Genomic DNA, 18,748 nt, shown 5'->3' on the forward strand with positions numbered 1-18,748 from the left:
CTTAATGATTTCTTTTGAATCATTTCAAGTTCATAATTTTTCAGAACCCCATAAAGCACTTCCAGTGTGATTCTACTCAAATCCCTTCCTTCTCTGATTGCAGAGATCTTTTATTCCAAATGGTCAGGGAGAGTAAGCAAGAACTTCAAATTCACTTCTTCAACATCATAAAATGTATCATGAAGCTGCAAGTCATTTATCAGCTTATTAAACCTTTCAAACACATCAGTAATACCCTCCTTTGGTTTAGCCATAAAACCCTCATACTGAGAAATCAATATCCTTCTTTGATTTGACCTAACCTCCTCAGTTCCTTCACAAAGTATTTCAATCTTTTTCCAGATCTGTTTAGCAATGTCACAGTTGACAATGTTATTATACATTACATTGTCAAGTGACTCAATTAGTATCAGTTACAAAGCACTGTCTAGGGAAACTTTCTCTCTTTCAGGTTCAGTGTATTCCGAAGGATCCTTGGCAGCATAATGAGCTGGAATAACCATATCTCCATATGTGGTTTCCTCAACTCTAACTACAGGAGTGAAGGGCCCATTCTTGAGGATACCAATGTAAAGATGATTGACCATTCTTATAAACAACAATATTTTCTTTTTCCATAAAGTGTAGCTGGCCTTATCAAAGGGAGGAATCTTGATACTACTGATTTTCTGTGTATTCATTTTTCCAAGATCTAATCTGTTTACTTTCAGATACTGCTCTGATACCACTTGTTAGGTATGAATACAACACAGAGGGGGGGTGAATGTGTTTTGGATTAAATGTTTGATTTTTGATCGACTTAGGCTTTAGCAGTTGGTTGTTATCAATGATTTAGTAGAATAGATGTTAAACATAAATAACTGTGCAAATATGTAAAACAAAGATCTTCAAAACTCACTTAATATTATATTAAAAATCAACAGTGTTTTGCTACAAAATCTCTAAGTTCTTATTTTAGAACTTAGCTTCTTTCTTGAGAGAGAACACACAATTTTCTATTTTGATTGTTCTACTTAACTAGAGGACCAGTGTTAACTTTATAACTCAGTTAACTGCTGGTTTACACAGTGGATAATAAACATGCTATTAGCTTTTCTAAACTGTCACTTGTCATTTCTATTTATAGAAAAGCAAATCTTCCGTTTCTAGCTTAGCATATCTTTAGCATCCCGTGTTTACTTTAATCTCCCCTGTCAGTTAATCTTTGTCATTGATCTTGCACATCTCTCAAGCTGCTTTTTGTAGACTTGTCAATCCAGCTATGCGAATTGTTTGTTGATCTGCAACCTTGGATATTAAACTGTTCTGCAATTCTGTACTTAGAGAAATTTCTTCACTTCAAGATCTCCAATTAAGCTGTAGAGAACTCGACATCTCGATAGGCATGTTGGCTTGTCGATATCTCTGAAACTTTATTGTTGCCTTGACTTATCGACAACTCTGAGTTCTCTAGTGAATTTTGGTTTATCGATAACTCAGAGTTCTCTAATGGACTTTGGCTTATCGATAACTCAGAGTTCTCTAATGAATGTATACTTGTCGATATCTCTGAGTTCTCGAATGGGTATCTGACTTATCGATATCTCCAATAGCATTTCCTGAGTTCTCGATAGACAGTTCCTGAGTTCTCGATAGGCAATTCCTGAGTTCTCGATAGGCAATTCCTGAGTTCTCGAATGACTTCTCTATAACACTAATTATGTGAATTGTAGAGATCTTGACTTAGAATGTTTTACACCAAACAGATTTATTCAACTCCAAGCTTCTTCATAATTCTTCTGAGGCATGATCTTCTTGATCTTCTTCCAGATAGAATTCTTAGGCTTGACACTGTTTAGAGAAAACTGCTGCAGTCTGCTCCATTTATATTTTACAGACATTAAGTGTTACAAGTATGAATTACAGATTAAGGTTACAATACAACTAATCTCAGGGTTGTCAGTATGACTTAGTCTTGTTATGATACATGCATGTCTTGCACAACAATCTCCCCCAATTTGTGAGAAGATTGCTTATCACAAATTCATGAATGTTAACAAGACTAACCCCAAGTTAAATAATGAAAATAAGATAATACAAAAGCCGATACAACACTTGTACATTGGACATTTGACAGTTTACAATAATTAAGTAAAGACTGAGCTGTATGATTCTTTCTCAATTATGTTCTTAATTTGCACAAGTATTTCCAATTCTTCTAGGATGGGGGTGTCAGTTAGAGCCTCTATTAGTTTCAGCAAATCTGGCTTAGGATATCTAGCTAACATCCCTATCCTGTAACTTGACAATGAGCCAGCTTATATATTCAAAAATCTTCCATCCTTTGATATTCTGCTCTTGCCTGTTGCCTTCAATTCTTCTGATATACTCAGATCATAGATGTTGATGACATTATTAGCTCCAGTAATCTTTGACATTATCTATTATATATTACAGTACACGAAAGTACACGAGATAAATATATGTATAAATTAATATATATATATATATATATATATATATATATATAACAGATGCATATATTTATGTATATAATATAAATATAATATAGATATTTACAAGTTTTTATAAAATACTATGTAAAAATATATATATTTATATATACACTCTACATATTTCATTAAATTATACATTAAAATATATTTTTTTATATATTATATTAATTTTTTATTTAATATACACGAAAAGTACACGGAAAGTACACGACACGATTTAAATCGGATATAGATTTCACATATGAGTACACGAAATCATTTCGGGTCGGATATAGATTTTATGTTCACATACATGAAACACGAAATTACACGATACGAAAGTAAATGACACGACCCGATTGCCCGCTCTAGTATTGAAAGATCTCAAATGCTAGCATCAAATTAGTATGAAATGTGAAATGTAATAGTAGTGAATCATTTAGCATTAAACTACATCAATGTTATTTTTGCCAAAAAAATATTAATGATAATTTAGCACTATAGCAATTAATTGATCGGATTTGTATCGAATTGACCTTTATTCATGTTATAATTCATTTATTTTTACCGGATACGGATCTGGATAAGATTTTAATCTTATTTTTTTTATAACCCGATCCATTTCCGGATCTGTTATGTTCGCCGGATCACAGATCGGAGCTCTGATCCCTTTATATATAAACACAATTTCTCACCTAATTTTTATTAAAAAAACTAATATCTATTTAAAAGTTAAATAATAAATTAAAATCCAATAACACAAAAATAAAAATACTAAATTTTGAGAACTATCCTCTTGGTCACGAATTCCACGGGATGAAAATTTATGATTATACCTCCTAAAACAGAGCATGTCGCTTAAATGCGATTTAACTTGATTGAAGTGATTTACACGTAAGCGTGAGGCCGTGAATTTACCTAGTACGTACTATAAAGATAGCGGCCGCGGTTCCTACCAAAAGAATACTAAATTTTGAACATAATATGGCAATAAAAATTGAACTTGTGGACTGCGGTCTTCATTTTTTAAACTCCAAACAATGCAAACCACTCTCCCGTACAATAAAAAGAAACTTTGTATCATTCCCGAGTGCCGTAATCGTGACTTGACACTTTGACACACTCGGTGCAGAAATATTGACAAAAAATTAAGATAAATATATCATATTTTTTTTATATAATTTATTATTATATAAATATAATTATATAATAATTTTTTCGGATCGGATCGTTAACGGATTAGATCGACCTAATTTCGTATTCGTTATTTATCGGATCAAATTATTATCATATTGAATTATTATCGGATTGAATTTTTTCTGGATCAAATTTCTTTTTTAATCATCCATATCAGCTAAATTAGCATTCAGTTCATATCGGATAGACCGAATTTTCGATCCATTGACAACCCTATTTAACATTATAATCATTCAAACATCTTTTAAATGCTATTAGATAATTTATTAAATAATATGACCAGAATACGTTAAATGTTAAAAAATAATTTTAAAAATTTCAAATCAGTATCCAAAAAGGTTTCCAAATATCACATATTATAATATAATTGGCTAAAAAATAATTAACAACATTGAACTGTATTGCATTCACAAATATTATATGAATAAAAATATTTTAAATTAACAAGTTAATAATGTCACCGGAAACCAACGTATGAATGGGGTCCGTTTAAAAAATCGTTCGTGGTTACGTGTCACTCCATCAAACGAGATCTTGCACCTCCATGATTTCTTGAAAGAGAAATAATGATTGTAACTCTTAAATATCTCTTCAAATCACTCCACGTGGCCTCATCTCAACGATTCACACTCTCTCCACGTCACTTTGTACTTCTCTCAAATCTTACGTGACAGACGGCTGTTAAGTGTTAACCGGACGTTTGAATTGCGTGAATTCAATTCATTTCACAATTTTTTGATATAAAATTATACTATTCAATTTCATTGACGTGATAAAAAATATGCTTAAAAGATTCATAAAATAATTTAGTTATAATGTATAGCTATAACTAAAAATAAATAAATAAATTAAATTAGATAATTTTAGCTGAAGGAGCTGTAATCGGAACGAGCAGCTCGCAAACTCACCTGATTCGAACTCATTTCAAGGGATTCGATTTGGGTAGAGGTTTTCACTTATTTAACTAAACGAGTCTGTTCATCCTGATTCGTGAAATTAAACAAGTTGAGTATATATAAGGATTTAAGTTTGATTAAAACAAGTCGATTCTATACGACTAACTTCGGCTTGCTATCGAATTATAGCGTTCGCTCGACCGGAATTACCACCCTACACATGAAGCATGAATAATAACAAGATGAAGTGACGTGAAGTGAATAAATAATAATGAAGTGCCAGGTGTGGTTTTAATAATGAAGATAGATAAGAAAGTGGCAGGTGTCCTAATAAACTTTCGTATATGAGGGGAAACACAAAGTGGACTAATCATGGGCTTTTGGGATGCTTGCGTCGTTGTCTCGGGGGTTTTGAAAAATGGACACGTGGAAGGCTAATAGGGTTTGGACGGCTTGGGCTGTGTTTGGGGTTAGGTGAATTTGGTCGTCCGTTTTTGAGCCCATACACTTACCCCACCTACACTACACTCTACACACACGTCTTATTTTCGTGTCAACTGTTCTACATTTCCAGGGTTTGGTGGGCCCCCTTTCATTTTGAATTTGTTTTAAGATATTTTTCTCTTATAAAAGTCCAACCATTGAGTTGCCATCGCACATAATTTAATAAAATCTTTTTTGATGCATACAATGTTATCGATGTTACTATATTACCTTGTTCGATATATATATATATATAATCTAAGTTTTGGAGCTATTTATTTTATTCTACATAATTAATTTTTTAATCAAAAACTTTACACTATTTGTATCAAAAACAATTCACGACTTCTTTTCTCAAAACTACGATGATCGGATGGGATCGGATAATTCTTAAAAAAATTTAAGACATATAACAACTTCATTACTAAGATGACTATCACAATTAATAATTATATAGAACTTCACAAACTAACATTAAAATGGTTAAATTTACCCGAATAAAAATATATTATGTAGGTTTCAGGAAAGAAGAAAGAAAAATATTGTGCACCGTAGATACTAGATAGTAGATAGTACATGGCGTTACCTATTTAAATTTGAGTTCATATCACCATTTTATTGTTTGAAACCAGACTTTGACAAAGATTCAGTGTTATTATATGGCACAAGTTTGTATCCCAGTCAGGAGTCCAAATTTGTCAAAGTTGTATTGAACAATGAATAGGAAGGTTTGAGGCCTTTATAGTAGAATGTAATGTGTAGTAAATTGCTTGCTAGGTTTTTGGAGGAACGTGTGATGTATTATTGGGTTGGACATGTATTGTAAGTGTGCTATGGGGTTGGGATGTTATACTATACTACTATGTTGGACTTGTTTAATCCCCAACTTTTGTTGATCCACCATGTTATGTAATGAATGCCATTTCATTTCATATGATGTTGCAATGTTGGGAAGGACATAGGGTTGCGTTGTATATCTAATATAAATATAACACATGTCAAGGATGACTCTTCCATGACTAGTGTCTTCTGTGATTAGTGGGAAGCAGGCGTAGCTACACTTTACTCCAAACTCAGTCCACCAGTATAGCAGCTGCCTAACCTCACTTCTGTCAACAAAATTAACAATTCAACAGCAAAGGCTTATGCATAATACAAAGCTCAAGAAGAAAGGTTAGTACTAAGCTTAACCAAGTCTCAATGATAATCCCAGAGTTAGAAACAATGGACTAGTTGCTTCTAGTTGATTGAACCACAGCAACACAATAGCTTTCAATCATCGATCAACTCAGTTCTGAGCAACAATAACTACAGATGACAAACTTACTTGATCATTATGCCCCCTTCCATAATGCCCAGCAGGTGTCACCAAAAATCATCTATCTGCTTCAACATTCAACACCCCTATACCAGTTCCATTCAGACTGATTTAGGCATCCAAGTTTGATTAAGCATTTCCTACAGCCCAAGGAAATCAAAAAATATAGGGATCAACTGGGGGCATTCCGGGAATCGAACTCGGGACCTCTCGCACCCGAAGCGAGAATCATACCACTAGACCAAATGCCCTTGGTGATTGCATGTTACAACTGCATTCAACATTTACTAATCATCTTTAACAGAAAAGGAAAGAAAATTTTGTCTTTGAAGACAGTGATTCTTACATTGCTTTTTGCTAATGTCACATACCTTATATTTGAAAGTGAAAATGAAATATGAACTGAATGTAATTTTAAGCAGATAGATTAAACAACCATTATAAGTGATCTAAAGTAGTCCCCTGTCCAAAGGATGTCATTTTGGTTTATCAAAATCAAGCTAAAATAGCAGAACTGCAGAAGTCATGATGATAACTGTGAGTAGCATACTAATCAAAATCACATTACTGTGTTTCCATAGGTAGGTAGCTACATTAAGAAGGAACATACACAAGAAACAAGCTACTCCTAACAAAAGAAGTTGAATATAAACTAGTCTAATAAGTATCCAACAATGATAAACAAAGGAAACTAAATCTGAATACCGCAATTGTATCACCTTCATGAGGGATCTTTTTTATCTACTTTTAAAGAAAAAAATCACCTATATATAGTCGCTCACCTGCCATTATCAACTGAAAAACATTAATAGAATAACATATATACACGCCATATATCCTTCATGAACTTACCAAGTTTTTAATGTATACAATGTTTAAATGATAATATCTGACAAAAAAAATGTTTAAATGATAATAGAAGGAATCAAATATAAATAGATGTTAAGGACACAATGTTCACTCATGAACAATGCAGTTATTATGATGCATGTATATAAATATAAATGATATTTCGGAATATTTGATCACTACTTAATCCTAGTTTCATATTCCAGAGCTCTTGAATAGCATAGGCAACTGCATCAGTAGACTAGTACTCTAGTAGTCAAAGGTCTGTCACAGACTGAGATACCAACGGCAGGTGTACTCTTTACAATCAAGAAACTTTGATGATAACCCTAGTACCTCCCATTACCTTAAGGAAAAAACAAAGATTTAATTCCTTCATGTGACCTTAAGGAAAGTTAAATCATTAAGAATATTTATAAAAAAATTGTGATTACTACTGTCATTGCGTATTTTAGAACTCATTTATTTGAACTTCATTCAACAATGATCACATTCACTATGAAATCATGTTTATATAGGTTTACAAATGTTCATATAAGACTTGATAGAAAAATTTGACATATCGAGAGCTCAAGACAGCTGAGTTTTATTTGTGCTTCTTCAATTTGACGCTTATGTTTGTGCAGCCTACATCACTAGTTTCCTTGAGAGCAAGCGTATGTCAATTAAACATAATATACTACCTTGATCCTCCCGATTTCAAGAAAATCAAGTGATAATTCATACTTGTCACCGTATATGGCATACATTAAAGAATTGCCAAGAAAATCTAATTTGAATATAAGATACCAGAAGAAATAAGATGATGCAACTACTATATAGGCGCCATATCTGATCTACTCATCTGCTCTAGTTGTGGACTCTGCTCCTTCCACAGTGAAGTCCAAAGATAGCAAGGTATATATTTGAAAACTAAGCAGTAAGAAATGGAATGAAATCGCAACTCCTATAATGAACTACATTCAGTACAACAGAGCGCTTAAGTGTGCGAGTATAAATCATGAGTGAGAAACACATGCATTTTAAAAATTTAAATCATCTCAAGTTTCAACAAGTGTAGACTATAGTGCATGAGCCTTATAAAAAATAATACAGAATGTCACATGAATTGATTTCTAATCATGATTTTTTAGACAGTCAGTAAATATGAAGCAAGAAAGATAACAAGGCGATGATGTTATGGTACTTGAAAACAATCTAAAATCCATATATTGAGAAAAGAAATTACCACGGAGATGATTCTTCGTTATAGATTAGGGCTGGAGATATTACTCTTAACTTCATAATCATCTATCCATTTTCTCGAACAACGGTATACTTATGATATGTATATCATTTTTTTTTTTGTTCAATATTATGTCCTTATTCTTTGGAGAAGATACCATATGATGATGGTTCGTGCAAGTCACAACAGATATTAGCTTGCTCTCTCTTTTTTTTTTTTTTGCTTGATTTTATTTCAATAAATAGGATTCTCTTAACCTTGGTTTTTTAATGTCTACATTTTTAGGTTTGGAAATATCAAAAATGAAGAAAAACAAACAGACAGCTTGCTTATTGCCGCCCACGCTTGGAAGCTTCCTCAAGAAACCTAGAGTCGGTTCATAAATCCTTTTTCATATTTGATAGTTGAACACACGCACCCACGAGTCGAACTCTTGAGTTTCTCCCAAACACTTTAACCGTTGCACCAACACAAGTCTTCCTCAACCTTCAGGCTACGGTTCATACTATACAAGGGAGGGGGGCTAATAATGCAAATTCTGCTTATTTTTCCTGTAAAGAGAAGTCAACAAAAAAAAATGGTGCTCTGTCCTTTAAAACATAAGCTTAAAAACCTCCTCGCAAGATTTTGGAGGACAACCAAAATTCTATGGACTACTAGGCAACATTCAAGAGAAGATGGTTGCAGTACACTACATACAGACTAGATACTCATAAAGGACAGTCCAAAACTTGTCAGAGTCATTCCGCCCCCATTCTTTGAAAGATTATTCACAGACTTCCTTGCAAGACTTTCAAGCAGAGCGCAAATCCTAGATCAAGTCCAATACATTAAGATTCTGCACCAAACTGCATATTTAAGACAAAAATGTTAATTACTCAAAAAGGATTTTTTTCGTGTCTTACCATGTTCACTGTTGACACTGAATTTTGAACCAGTTTTTTTTACCTTTCTCATTTTACACAGGTTACCTATATCAGAGGATCAATCTCATGAACTTACTTGTAATCATAGAATTTGTAGAATTGGCGATTTTCCAGGGAATGGGACGGAGTAAATCTAGGATACATCATACATATTGATTTATATCGACAGTTTGCACAATTTGCGCTCGCTAACCGGTCATTTAATTAACTCTATTGTCTTAATATGGTTATCATAAATTCAGGAAGTACTATTATATCTTTACGAGAGTCATAAACCATGTCAAAATGCTATGGTGCGCTTGGTTGGAGAATGGAATGGGGAAGTAGTGGAATGAAAAAATTATGAACAAAGTTTAAAGGAGAAGAAATGATGCAAGAGGGGAAAGAGTAAACACAAAATAGTGAGTGCAAATTTTCTTTAGATGAAGTTTGCAAGTAAAAGGGAGACTGTAGAATTCTCTCTCAAATTGGTAAGGCCATTTGAGCTATAGTCCAGAACAGATTGCCAGGAATGATATGAAGGAATGAAAATATAAACATTTACCCACAGTACAAATTTCAATTCTTCCCATCAAATTTCATTCACCCCAACCAAACACAACACTAAAAATTAGTTGGAACAGACTTCTTGTTTGTTCTTAGTTAAGAGATATACCTATCATGCAACAACTTGTTTGTGAGCTTTATATGAGAGAATCACGTTCCAAATTAAAGCAATGAAGTTAGCTGCAAGGACCTGTATCATGACCAAGTAGCAAGTAAAAAGTTAAATTGTAATAAGCATCAAGGAAATCGATGCAAAATGTAGATTCTTCTTTTTCTATTGCTATCAGAACTTCTCAACCTGTAACTTTCCAAAATTACACACGAACAAATAAAAAAGATTCCTCCTTTCGGGATAAAGTTATTCAAATAAAAAAGTGTAAGATACTCAGAAAGACAATTTACAATTATCAACTATTGTTAATAAAGGAATGTAATAATAAATGAAATAATGTGGACAACAGTACTTGCAATGTTGTAGCAGTCAATAATTGAAAGGGATTACTTAGTTTGTTTTGTAATTTCCATTGTTTACCAATGAACCATATATTTTAGATAGATTAGCATATGAGATGAAATGCAAGAGCAAAACGAGTAGATTGACTACCATACCTGAAACTGTTGCGGAACAATTAGAAAGTTAAGAAACTGAAAAGGTATCCACAATTTCCAGTTTGCAAGAACAGAAGAGAACCAATCCTACAAGTTAAAGGTCAAAGTTAACATATGCTACAGTCAAAACAATCTGTTAGTAATTCTTTAAACAATGCTATCACTGATAGTTGTTCCGATTGCTTGAAATGCTTTGATATATAATGAACTAAAAAAAACACCTGTTGAAGCTTTTGCATCACTTGTGATGGCCTTCCTTCAAGTGTCAACAATGCAGATAAGAAGACTCCAACGAATGTAGGTGCAAAAATAAACTGTAAATAGTCCATTATGGTCAGTACGAAATGCATGACGAATTATATTGTAGAGAGGTTTCAACAAACCAACTATTTCGGAATTCAATGCTAACCTGATCAATAACAAGGCGTAAGAAAGCACCTGATGCTCCAGGTGTCGTCACCAATTTACTTAGATATAAATACCTACACACACCCAAAATGAAAGTGGATTACTTGCATTCAAGCGTTCAAACTTCAAATACAGACATAATAACATACACGCTGAAAGCAATAAAACTTGTTCTTGCATTTAAGTCTTTACTTTCGAGTATCTCTCTCGGAAGATAGATGCTCATTTCATCCTTCAGTTTCACACCATAATATGTCTCACCTATGGCCTATTTGTCCTAGGTGGTTAGGATCTGATAACAGAAATGAGTCATATTGGCGCTATATGCACTTATCCTCGATGCCCACAGTGTGTAGATAATAGTTATAGATTTTGATGATGAGTAAACCGAAATTCTCACAGCACGTAAAGTATAAAATCAAAAATCAAAGAATAACAGATATAAAAAAGGATGCAATATTTTCTAAAATGAGTAAAATAACATAATGGCAATAATATGCACGACCATTACCAGAAGTGCAATGTTGGACCCACCAACGCCAGTCCCAAAAATGTGAATAGAAACATCCTCTTCAGATCTAGAGATGGCACTTTGTCAATCAAAAGCTGCAGCAGATAACTACTGATATCAGTGCAGTAGCAAAAAAGTTGCTAATTTATTATTTAAAATACGAAGTCATATGCATACAACTCGTAGAGTCTTGGGGCAATCATCAGTGGCAACTGGCAACACCAATTAAACAGTTGAAGGAGAAGGATTAACATCGTATTCTATTATTTCAAATTCCAATTTAGTTGAGTTTAATATGAACCATTTATTAAAAATATAAATTAATGGTTCTCCAACTATTGAAGAGGATTGGTGAAAGAGGCTAACCACAGGAAGTCAAGAAGTAACATCTAAATGACATGATCAGACTTTCGAGATTGCTGAACTTGAAAAGACACGTAAGGAAATGCATCAGAATCAAGAGATTCAGTTTTATCTTATAAAAAACCTGACTACTCTAACAAATCCCAGAAATTCTGGAAGTCATTTCAATGCTAAAATAGTATTACTCATCTCGTGTTTTTTTAAAGACTTTATAAACCTAAATAAGAGCTTTAAAGTGTGGTAACTGAGAGCTTGTTCAATAGGTTAAGCAATCCTCAAAATGTAAGAGTTTGGCTACATTCTCTATTGTGCTCCATCTCAGTTGATCACTGAAGAAAGTTGGACATTCTTGCATAATCTTCCTCGACTCAAAGTGTCATCTTGGTCTCTCAACAACACAAACTAAAAAGTTTAATTGTAATCGGGTTAATTATCAAGTTAAAGTTTCAAATTTACCACCGACAAATTCGGGATCTCATATTGGCTACTTTACGTCGGCGGGGTCTCAAATTGACCACTTTTAAGTGGTGATAAGCTAAAGAAATCTCAAATTTACAACCGAAAATCAGCGATTTTGTTTTGACAGTAATCGATTTGAGATTCCAAATTAGTCAGTGGTAAATTTGATATTTTGCTAGTTATATAGTGGCCAATTTGGTACTTAACCCAAATGTTATCAGAATAATTAAGTAAGCTGCTTTCTCCTACACAACAGCTTATAAAATGCGATAATAGACCTAACACAGAAACCTCATTGGCTCTAATCTTCCATGATAAGTAAGAATGTCTGAATATTTTGACCAATTCAAGTTGAAAGGGGAGTTGCTCCCTCAGTAAAACTGGGATAAAATTGAGCCAAAAAATCCCGATTCAAGATAAATTCACGAGGAAGTGGTATCTCTTTAGGATGTACTCCGGCGATTAGAAAAAGGGATTTCCCAAGGATCTAAAATCCCAATCCCTTTTGGGGGCCAAATACCTCCGATCTCTACCGTAGGTTCCAAAGAGGAATGAGAAGAAGCTCAAAAAAAGCAAAAAAGAACATAACCTCCGAAACGAACAACGGAATAAAACCATATAGAGGTCCTAATTGTATGAGTTGGTCGCTTCAAAATCCAATACTAATGATGCATCAAACTGTTTGTTAGACATTCCCTCATTCATAGGACCATTTCTTTGTACATGATATGCTCGAGTACAATGTTTTTGTGGAGCCTTATACATGCATTTATAAATTCTTCTGAGACGCACATCATTACATAATCAAAATCTCAGGATCTTGGAATTTCAACGGAAAAGAATTGTGACAATGCTAGTCTTAGTAGTCTGGTATGACAGGTTTTCTAGTGAACCAATTAAATGGACAGCCTGGAGATTAAATTTACAACCAATTTACTACCTGGATATTACATTCTTCCTAACATCCACAGTGGTACCCGAATTGGTAAGTATAGCCAATAATGGAGAAACTATGACCTCATCTGCCTGTGAAGATTGTGAAAATTTTTCTGTAGGCGATACATATTTCCAATTAACTAGTATAAAAAAAGTTGAGGACCACAAAGGTCTACCTGACAGATTAGATCTCCAACTAAATTCAGCAATGCAGATGTAACAGCCTTTGTCAACACAGGATGATTTTCTAGAAGAGCCAAATACCTACAATGTAAAACAAAAATGGTAGTAACTTATTTTCTTGATGAGATACTAAGACAAGCACATGATGGCTGCAGCAACACGCGCACATACATACTTTTACTCAATGTCCTAAATTACCTAAGAAAAACAACCCTCTAGAAAAACTATTATTCATCATATAAAATATATTCTGGTGGAATACTGGGATTTGAATATTCGATGACCACGTAAAAAAAACACAGCCCTTGCACATTATTTTTACACAAAAAACATCAAATAATCAATAAAATAAGGTTCATTAACATCCACACTTTCACAGGACTCCTATACGTAAATGACAACAATGCACACACAGTCACACGCACACACACATTCAAGAAACAAAACAAACAGAAATGAGCCAGAAATTACCATGAAACAAGTGACCACTTCTTCTCACCATCACTACCACCACTATCGCCGCCACCGCCAGAGCTACCATCACCAAAACCACCACTAAATCCACCAGAACCACCCCCATCAACAGCAAAAACCTTAATCCAATCACAACCCATTTTTCTAAACCCAATTTTAGACCGACCCAAAAGACTCAAACCAGATGGGGCTTCATAATTAGCTAAAAAACTGCTCCTAAATGCACAAGCTTGAAATGGGTAAGCTGGAATTCGGGTCTTAGAACCGAAATGTGAACTGGGTTTGGGTGAGATTCCTGAAAATCGATAGAATTTAGGTGATTTACATGTCAAGATTACAGGGTTTAATGCCATCTTTATAAAGTTAGCTTTAACTGGAGAAATAAAAGGGAAGGGGTTTATCTAAGGTTTTTCAACAACATAATAAAACAAGGGCGTGTTTGGACTTTGGACCGGTGAGTACCGGAGAAAGAATAATCATGAAAAAAAAGAAGGCACTGAAGTTACAGAAATTTAAATATCTAAATTCCGCTCCCTTAAAATTACAAACTATTAACAAAATTTTCTATAAAAGATATTAATTAATGAGAAAAAAATGTATATCATATTTATTATAATATATCATCAAGAATATCTTTTAACAACCAATCATTTGCACGTGGATTTCCTAACTATTGATCCAAGCCGGTCCATTTTCGCCTGATAGGTCATAATATAATTAGATCCAAACAATACAACGAAAACACAGTAAAAGTAGATCTAAGCCCAGTTCGAATGGTCCCCGAACACGTGGAAGTAGCTCAGGAAGGTAACAACCCTCAAATGCTCACAAGAACATGGCAACATCTCAGACGTCCATGTGTCAATACGTCAGGATATCCCAACTAGAGGACAGCTGGACACGTCTAATGGAGCGTCCAGGTGTCCACCTTCCAAAAACCACCAACGGCCGAGATAAAAAGGTACGAACCCCCAAAATCCTAAACTGGAAGCTTATAAAAGACCCCAAAAAGGGATTTTGGAGGTTACTTCTTCTATTCTCTTGCACATATATACACACACACCACATATATTCAAATAATTCATATTATACCCTTCTTCTCTACAAACCCCTTTTCTCATCCTTATGGTGGAGGTGCCGCGAGGATGCCACCTCCATTTGGTTCTGTTTTACAAGAGCCCAACCAACAACTCAACCTCTCGTATCCTCATTTTATGCACAAATAGAAGCTGAATCGGGATAGGGAAATGAGAGGAGTCCGGGAAAGAATTGGAGTTATCATTGACGCTAGAAGGAGGGACGGAACCACCATTCAGTGGTGTTGTTAATTTCAGTCACGTTACTCCGCCCAGGAGATCAGAATCTCATACCTCGGTAAAATTATTACTTTGAATTTCCTAGATTTACTTTGTTTAGCATTCATACTTTTAAGACATCATTAGTAAATCTAATTTCGCAGTGGTTATTGTATTTTATGGGCATATATTTAGTTATACTGTGATTACCACAAATTTAGTTCTATTCTTACTTGGTATTGAGCATAATGACTACAAGAGAAAGCAAGGTTACCGCCTCTGGACCAGTTCCGATTGCCTCTGTCCCACCCGAGGATGGAGAAGTTGAGAAGACTGAAGATGGGATCCTCATAACCCGTACTTCGCCTCAAGCCCTCCAACCAGAAGATCAAAACTTGAGTATTGAAAAGGCAGCTCACAAATATGCTGAAACCTCTGAAAATCCCCGGGGATACATGACCCCAAAACAGATTCAAGCCGGTATAAGAGAAAAAACACTCAGAACCAAAACCCCGTTGGGTTCAAGAAGAGAATTTCGGGGAAACCCGTGGCTCAATCCCTAAATCGAATTGCTAAAAACCTGTAAAGGCCAAATGATGACGTCCGGGAAGAGATTCAAAGGGCAACACTCCGGGACCGAATCCGGAGAAAACAAAAGGCAAAAATTAAGGTAGCAATTGAGAAAGAAATCCTAGAAGAAGAAGCAAAGTTGAAGAGAAAGGCCCATAGAATCTTTGTCTCTTCTTCCGACTCTGAACCCGAAAAGGAAACAAAGCAGGAGCAGATGGCCCGGGCCCTGCGTGATTTGAAGAGAAAAGTTGAAGGCGATATGAAAGTAAGGGCGACATCCACCCCTTTAACTAGAGAGCTGGAATTCGCTCCCCATGAATCATGGATCAAACATTTCAACTTCGACTCCTTTGATAGGTTGGCTTACCCCGAAGAGAACTTTAACTACTTCAAACGATTCTCAAACATCCACGACTACAGTGACCTTACAAGGTGCCGTTTCTTCGCGTCAACACTGAAGAGCGGAGCTCAAAAATGGTTTAGCAGTATTCCATCCCGGAATGTGGACTCATGAAAAGACTTTCGAGAGATCTTTCTAAATAGATTCTGGGCTAATCGCATGAACGAATTGCAGATGTGCCATTTGGAAACAATTCAACTAAAGAGCAAAGAATCGCTTCCCGAATTCATCAAGAGATTCCAAGAAGTTTCAATCAACTCTCCAACCTGAAAGAAAAAAAGATCATCAACATCTTTCAGAGAAACTTGCACCCGGTATCATGTGAAGGATATGTCAAAGACTTAATCCATTGAGAATCCCAGAGTCTTGCCTCGGCATATGCCATGGCCTCAAAGTTCATAAGGGAGAATGATTTCCTCAAATCCATGAAGATGAATCGAAGGATCAATGACGATGATGAGTCCTCAGAAAGGCGTTTATCCTACAGAAAAGACAAAAGGTTCAAAGTCGACAGGTAGTCCAACTACATTCAACACTCCCAGAGAACCCAATCCCGGAGTGGTTACACAGGACCCGAGAAGAATGATAGAAAACCAAGAGCCAAAATATAACCCAAACCAAACCCGAATGGACACCCCTCAACAGGTCTCAGGCTGATATCTTAAGGGAAGTTAATGGGAAGCCCTTCTACAAACCCCTGAAACCTCTACTCGTACCCTCAGAGAACAGGGCAAGAGATAAACACTAAGGATACCATGAAGACCATGGACACACGACAGAAAACTGTTTTTCCTTCAAAATGTTCATTGAAGATCAAATCAAAAAAGAAAATAAGAACCAAGATGTGCAGAGAAAGCCCAAAACAAAGCGCAAGGAAGCGGCAAGCACGTGGTCAATATTGTCATAGGACGCACGACATCACCACCCCGGAGCCCGGATATGGACAATGACGTCATGATAATCCAGTCCTACCAAAATGAACCGATCTAATTTTCTTACTCCGACTATAAGGGCTTGAACCCGAAGCATAACCAAACATTGATAGTAACCCTGAATATTGTAGAGAATGAAGTAAAAAGGATTCTAATTGACAATGGGTCATCTGTAAACATAGTTTTTGAACATACACTCAACCGAATGAAACTGGGCCATATACGCAGGGACCCCTGCCTCGAAGACCCCCTATACGGCTTTGGAAACTCTATGATCCTCATCCGGGGTGTAATTTATCTCCCTGTCACTTCCAGAACCGCCCCGCGATAAGTCTCCCATGTCATGAAGTTATATCTGATAAATGAAACATCATCTTACAATATGATCTTGGGAAGGCCGACCATCACAAAACTCCGGGATATCCCATCAACCATACACCTAAAACTCAAATTCCCTACCCCAGACGGGGTCGGGGAGCTCAAAAGAGATAAAGATATGGCAAACAGGTGTTACGGACAAGCCCTAGTCATGGCTGGGATGGAGCCTGAGAATAGAAAGAAGGCTTTGTCCCTACCCAAAGGACAAAGCCGAAAGATGTACCGGGAACATCTCAGTAAAAGACAAAAATTGGACGTGAACATTATAGATATTCGAGATATAACATAACCAAAGCAGATGCCTGAATTTAAAAGTTTGTTGAAACAAAGGAGAAAACCAAGGTCGAACCAGCCACACAAATAATAGATGTCAAATTTGACCCCAGGGACCCCACCCGGAAGTTGAAAACTGGAAAGGGTCTAGAAGCAACCTTTCAGAAAGAACTCATTGACTTGTTGAAGGAATATGCTGATGTATTAGCATGGAGTTCGAGGATATTCCCCAAATTGACGAATCAGTAGCAATGCATAACTTAGATGTTGATCCCAAGCAAAGGCCAATCAAACAAAAACGGAGAAATTTCATTCTGAAGCGTCAACAAGCAATCGATGAAGAAATAAAAAAACTTAAGGAAATTATCATTTACGAAATTATGTATCCGGATTGGCTGGCTAATGCGGTACTTGTCAAGAAATCGAATGGAAAATGGAGGATGTGTGTTGACTACACGAGTCTGAATTCAACATGCCCAAAAGATTCATACCCTCTCCCTAGCATCAATCAATTGATTGATGCAATGGTGGGATATGTCATAATAATATTTATGGATGTTTTTTCCGGATACAACCAGGTCAAGATGAATCCAAAGGACATTGCAAAAACAGCCTTCATAACTCACCGCGCTGTATATGCTTTTATCATGATGCCATTCAGACTCATCAATGCCGGAGTAGCCTACCAGAAAATGATGAACATAATTTTTAAAAGTCAACTGGGGAGAAATATGGAGTCATACGTCGATGACATGATCTCCAAGTTCACAACTGTCCCGGACCAGATTAAAGATCTCAAATAATGTTTTGACAACTTAGGAAACATAATATGTAGTTAAATCCGGAAAATGTGTATTTGTGGTGCCAATGGAAAGTTTTTGGTATTCCTGGTTAGCGAAAAAGAAATTGAAGCAAATTCGGAGAAGATAAACGCAATCATGGAAATGAAAGTTCCCCGAACCCAGAAAGATATTTAGAAGCTGGCAAGATACCTTGCAGCACTGCACAGGTTTATCTCAAAACTTGAGGAGTGATGTCTTCCA

At 35.5% G+C, this 18,748-nt stretch overlaps 1 protein-coding gene, 1 long non-coding RNA gene and 1 other non-coding gene across 3 annotated transcripts; all 3 read right to left on the reverse strand.

The window, feature by feature from the left end:
• Nucleotides 1-5,534: 5,534 nt before the first annotated feature.
• LOC141713183 (uncharacterized) lies at nucleotides 5,535-8,651 on the reverse strand. The gene is made up of 3 exons (XR_012571890.1): nucleotides 8,446-8,651; nucleotides 6,378-6,639; nucleotides 5,535-6,159 (listed from the first exon to the last, which is right to left on the reverse strand). It is a non-coding gene; the product is annotated as an uncharacterized LOC141713183 (long non-coding RNA).
• TRNAP-CGG (transfer RNA proline (anticodon CGG)) lies at nucleotides 6,548-6,619 on the reverse strand. The gene has a single exon. It is a non-coding gene; the product is annotated as a tRNA-Pro (tRNA).
• Nucleotides 8,652-8,917: 266 nt separating the features above from the next.
• Nucleotides 8,918-14,324, reverse strand: LOC141713182 (protein sym-1). The gene is made up of 8 exons (XM_074516473.1): nucleotides 13,855-14,324; nucleotides 13,377-13,464; nucleotides 11,443-11,537; nucleotides 10,933-11,005; nucleotides 10,745-10,837; nucleotides 10,524-10,610; nucleotides 10,024-10,104; nucleotides 8,918-9,290 (listed from the first exon to the last, which is right to left on the reverse strand). Exons 1-7 carry the CDS (start codon nucleotides 14,208-14,210, stop codon nucleotides 10,027-10,029), a joined length of 870 nt encoding a protein of 289 aa, XP_074372574.1. The 5' UTR covers nucleotides 14,211-14,324; the 3' UTR covers nucleotides 8,918-9,290; nucleotides 10,024-10,026.
• Between the last annotated feature and the right edge of the window lie 4,424 nt (nucleotides 14,325-18,748).

Source organism: Apium graveolens, chromosome 3, assembly GCF_009905375.1.
Source record: "Apium graveolens cultivar Ventura chromosome 3, ASM990537v1, whole genome shotgun sequence".
In the NCBI taxonomy this organism is placed as follows: Eukaryota; Viridiplantae; Streptophyta; class Magnoliopsida; order Apiales; family Apiaceae; genus Apium; species Apium graveolens.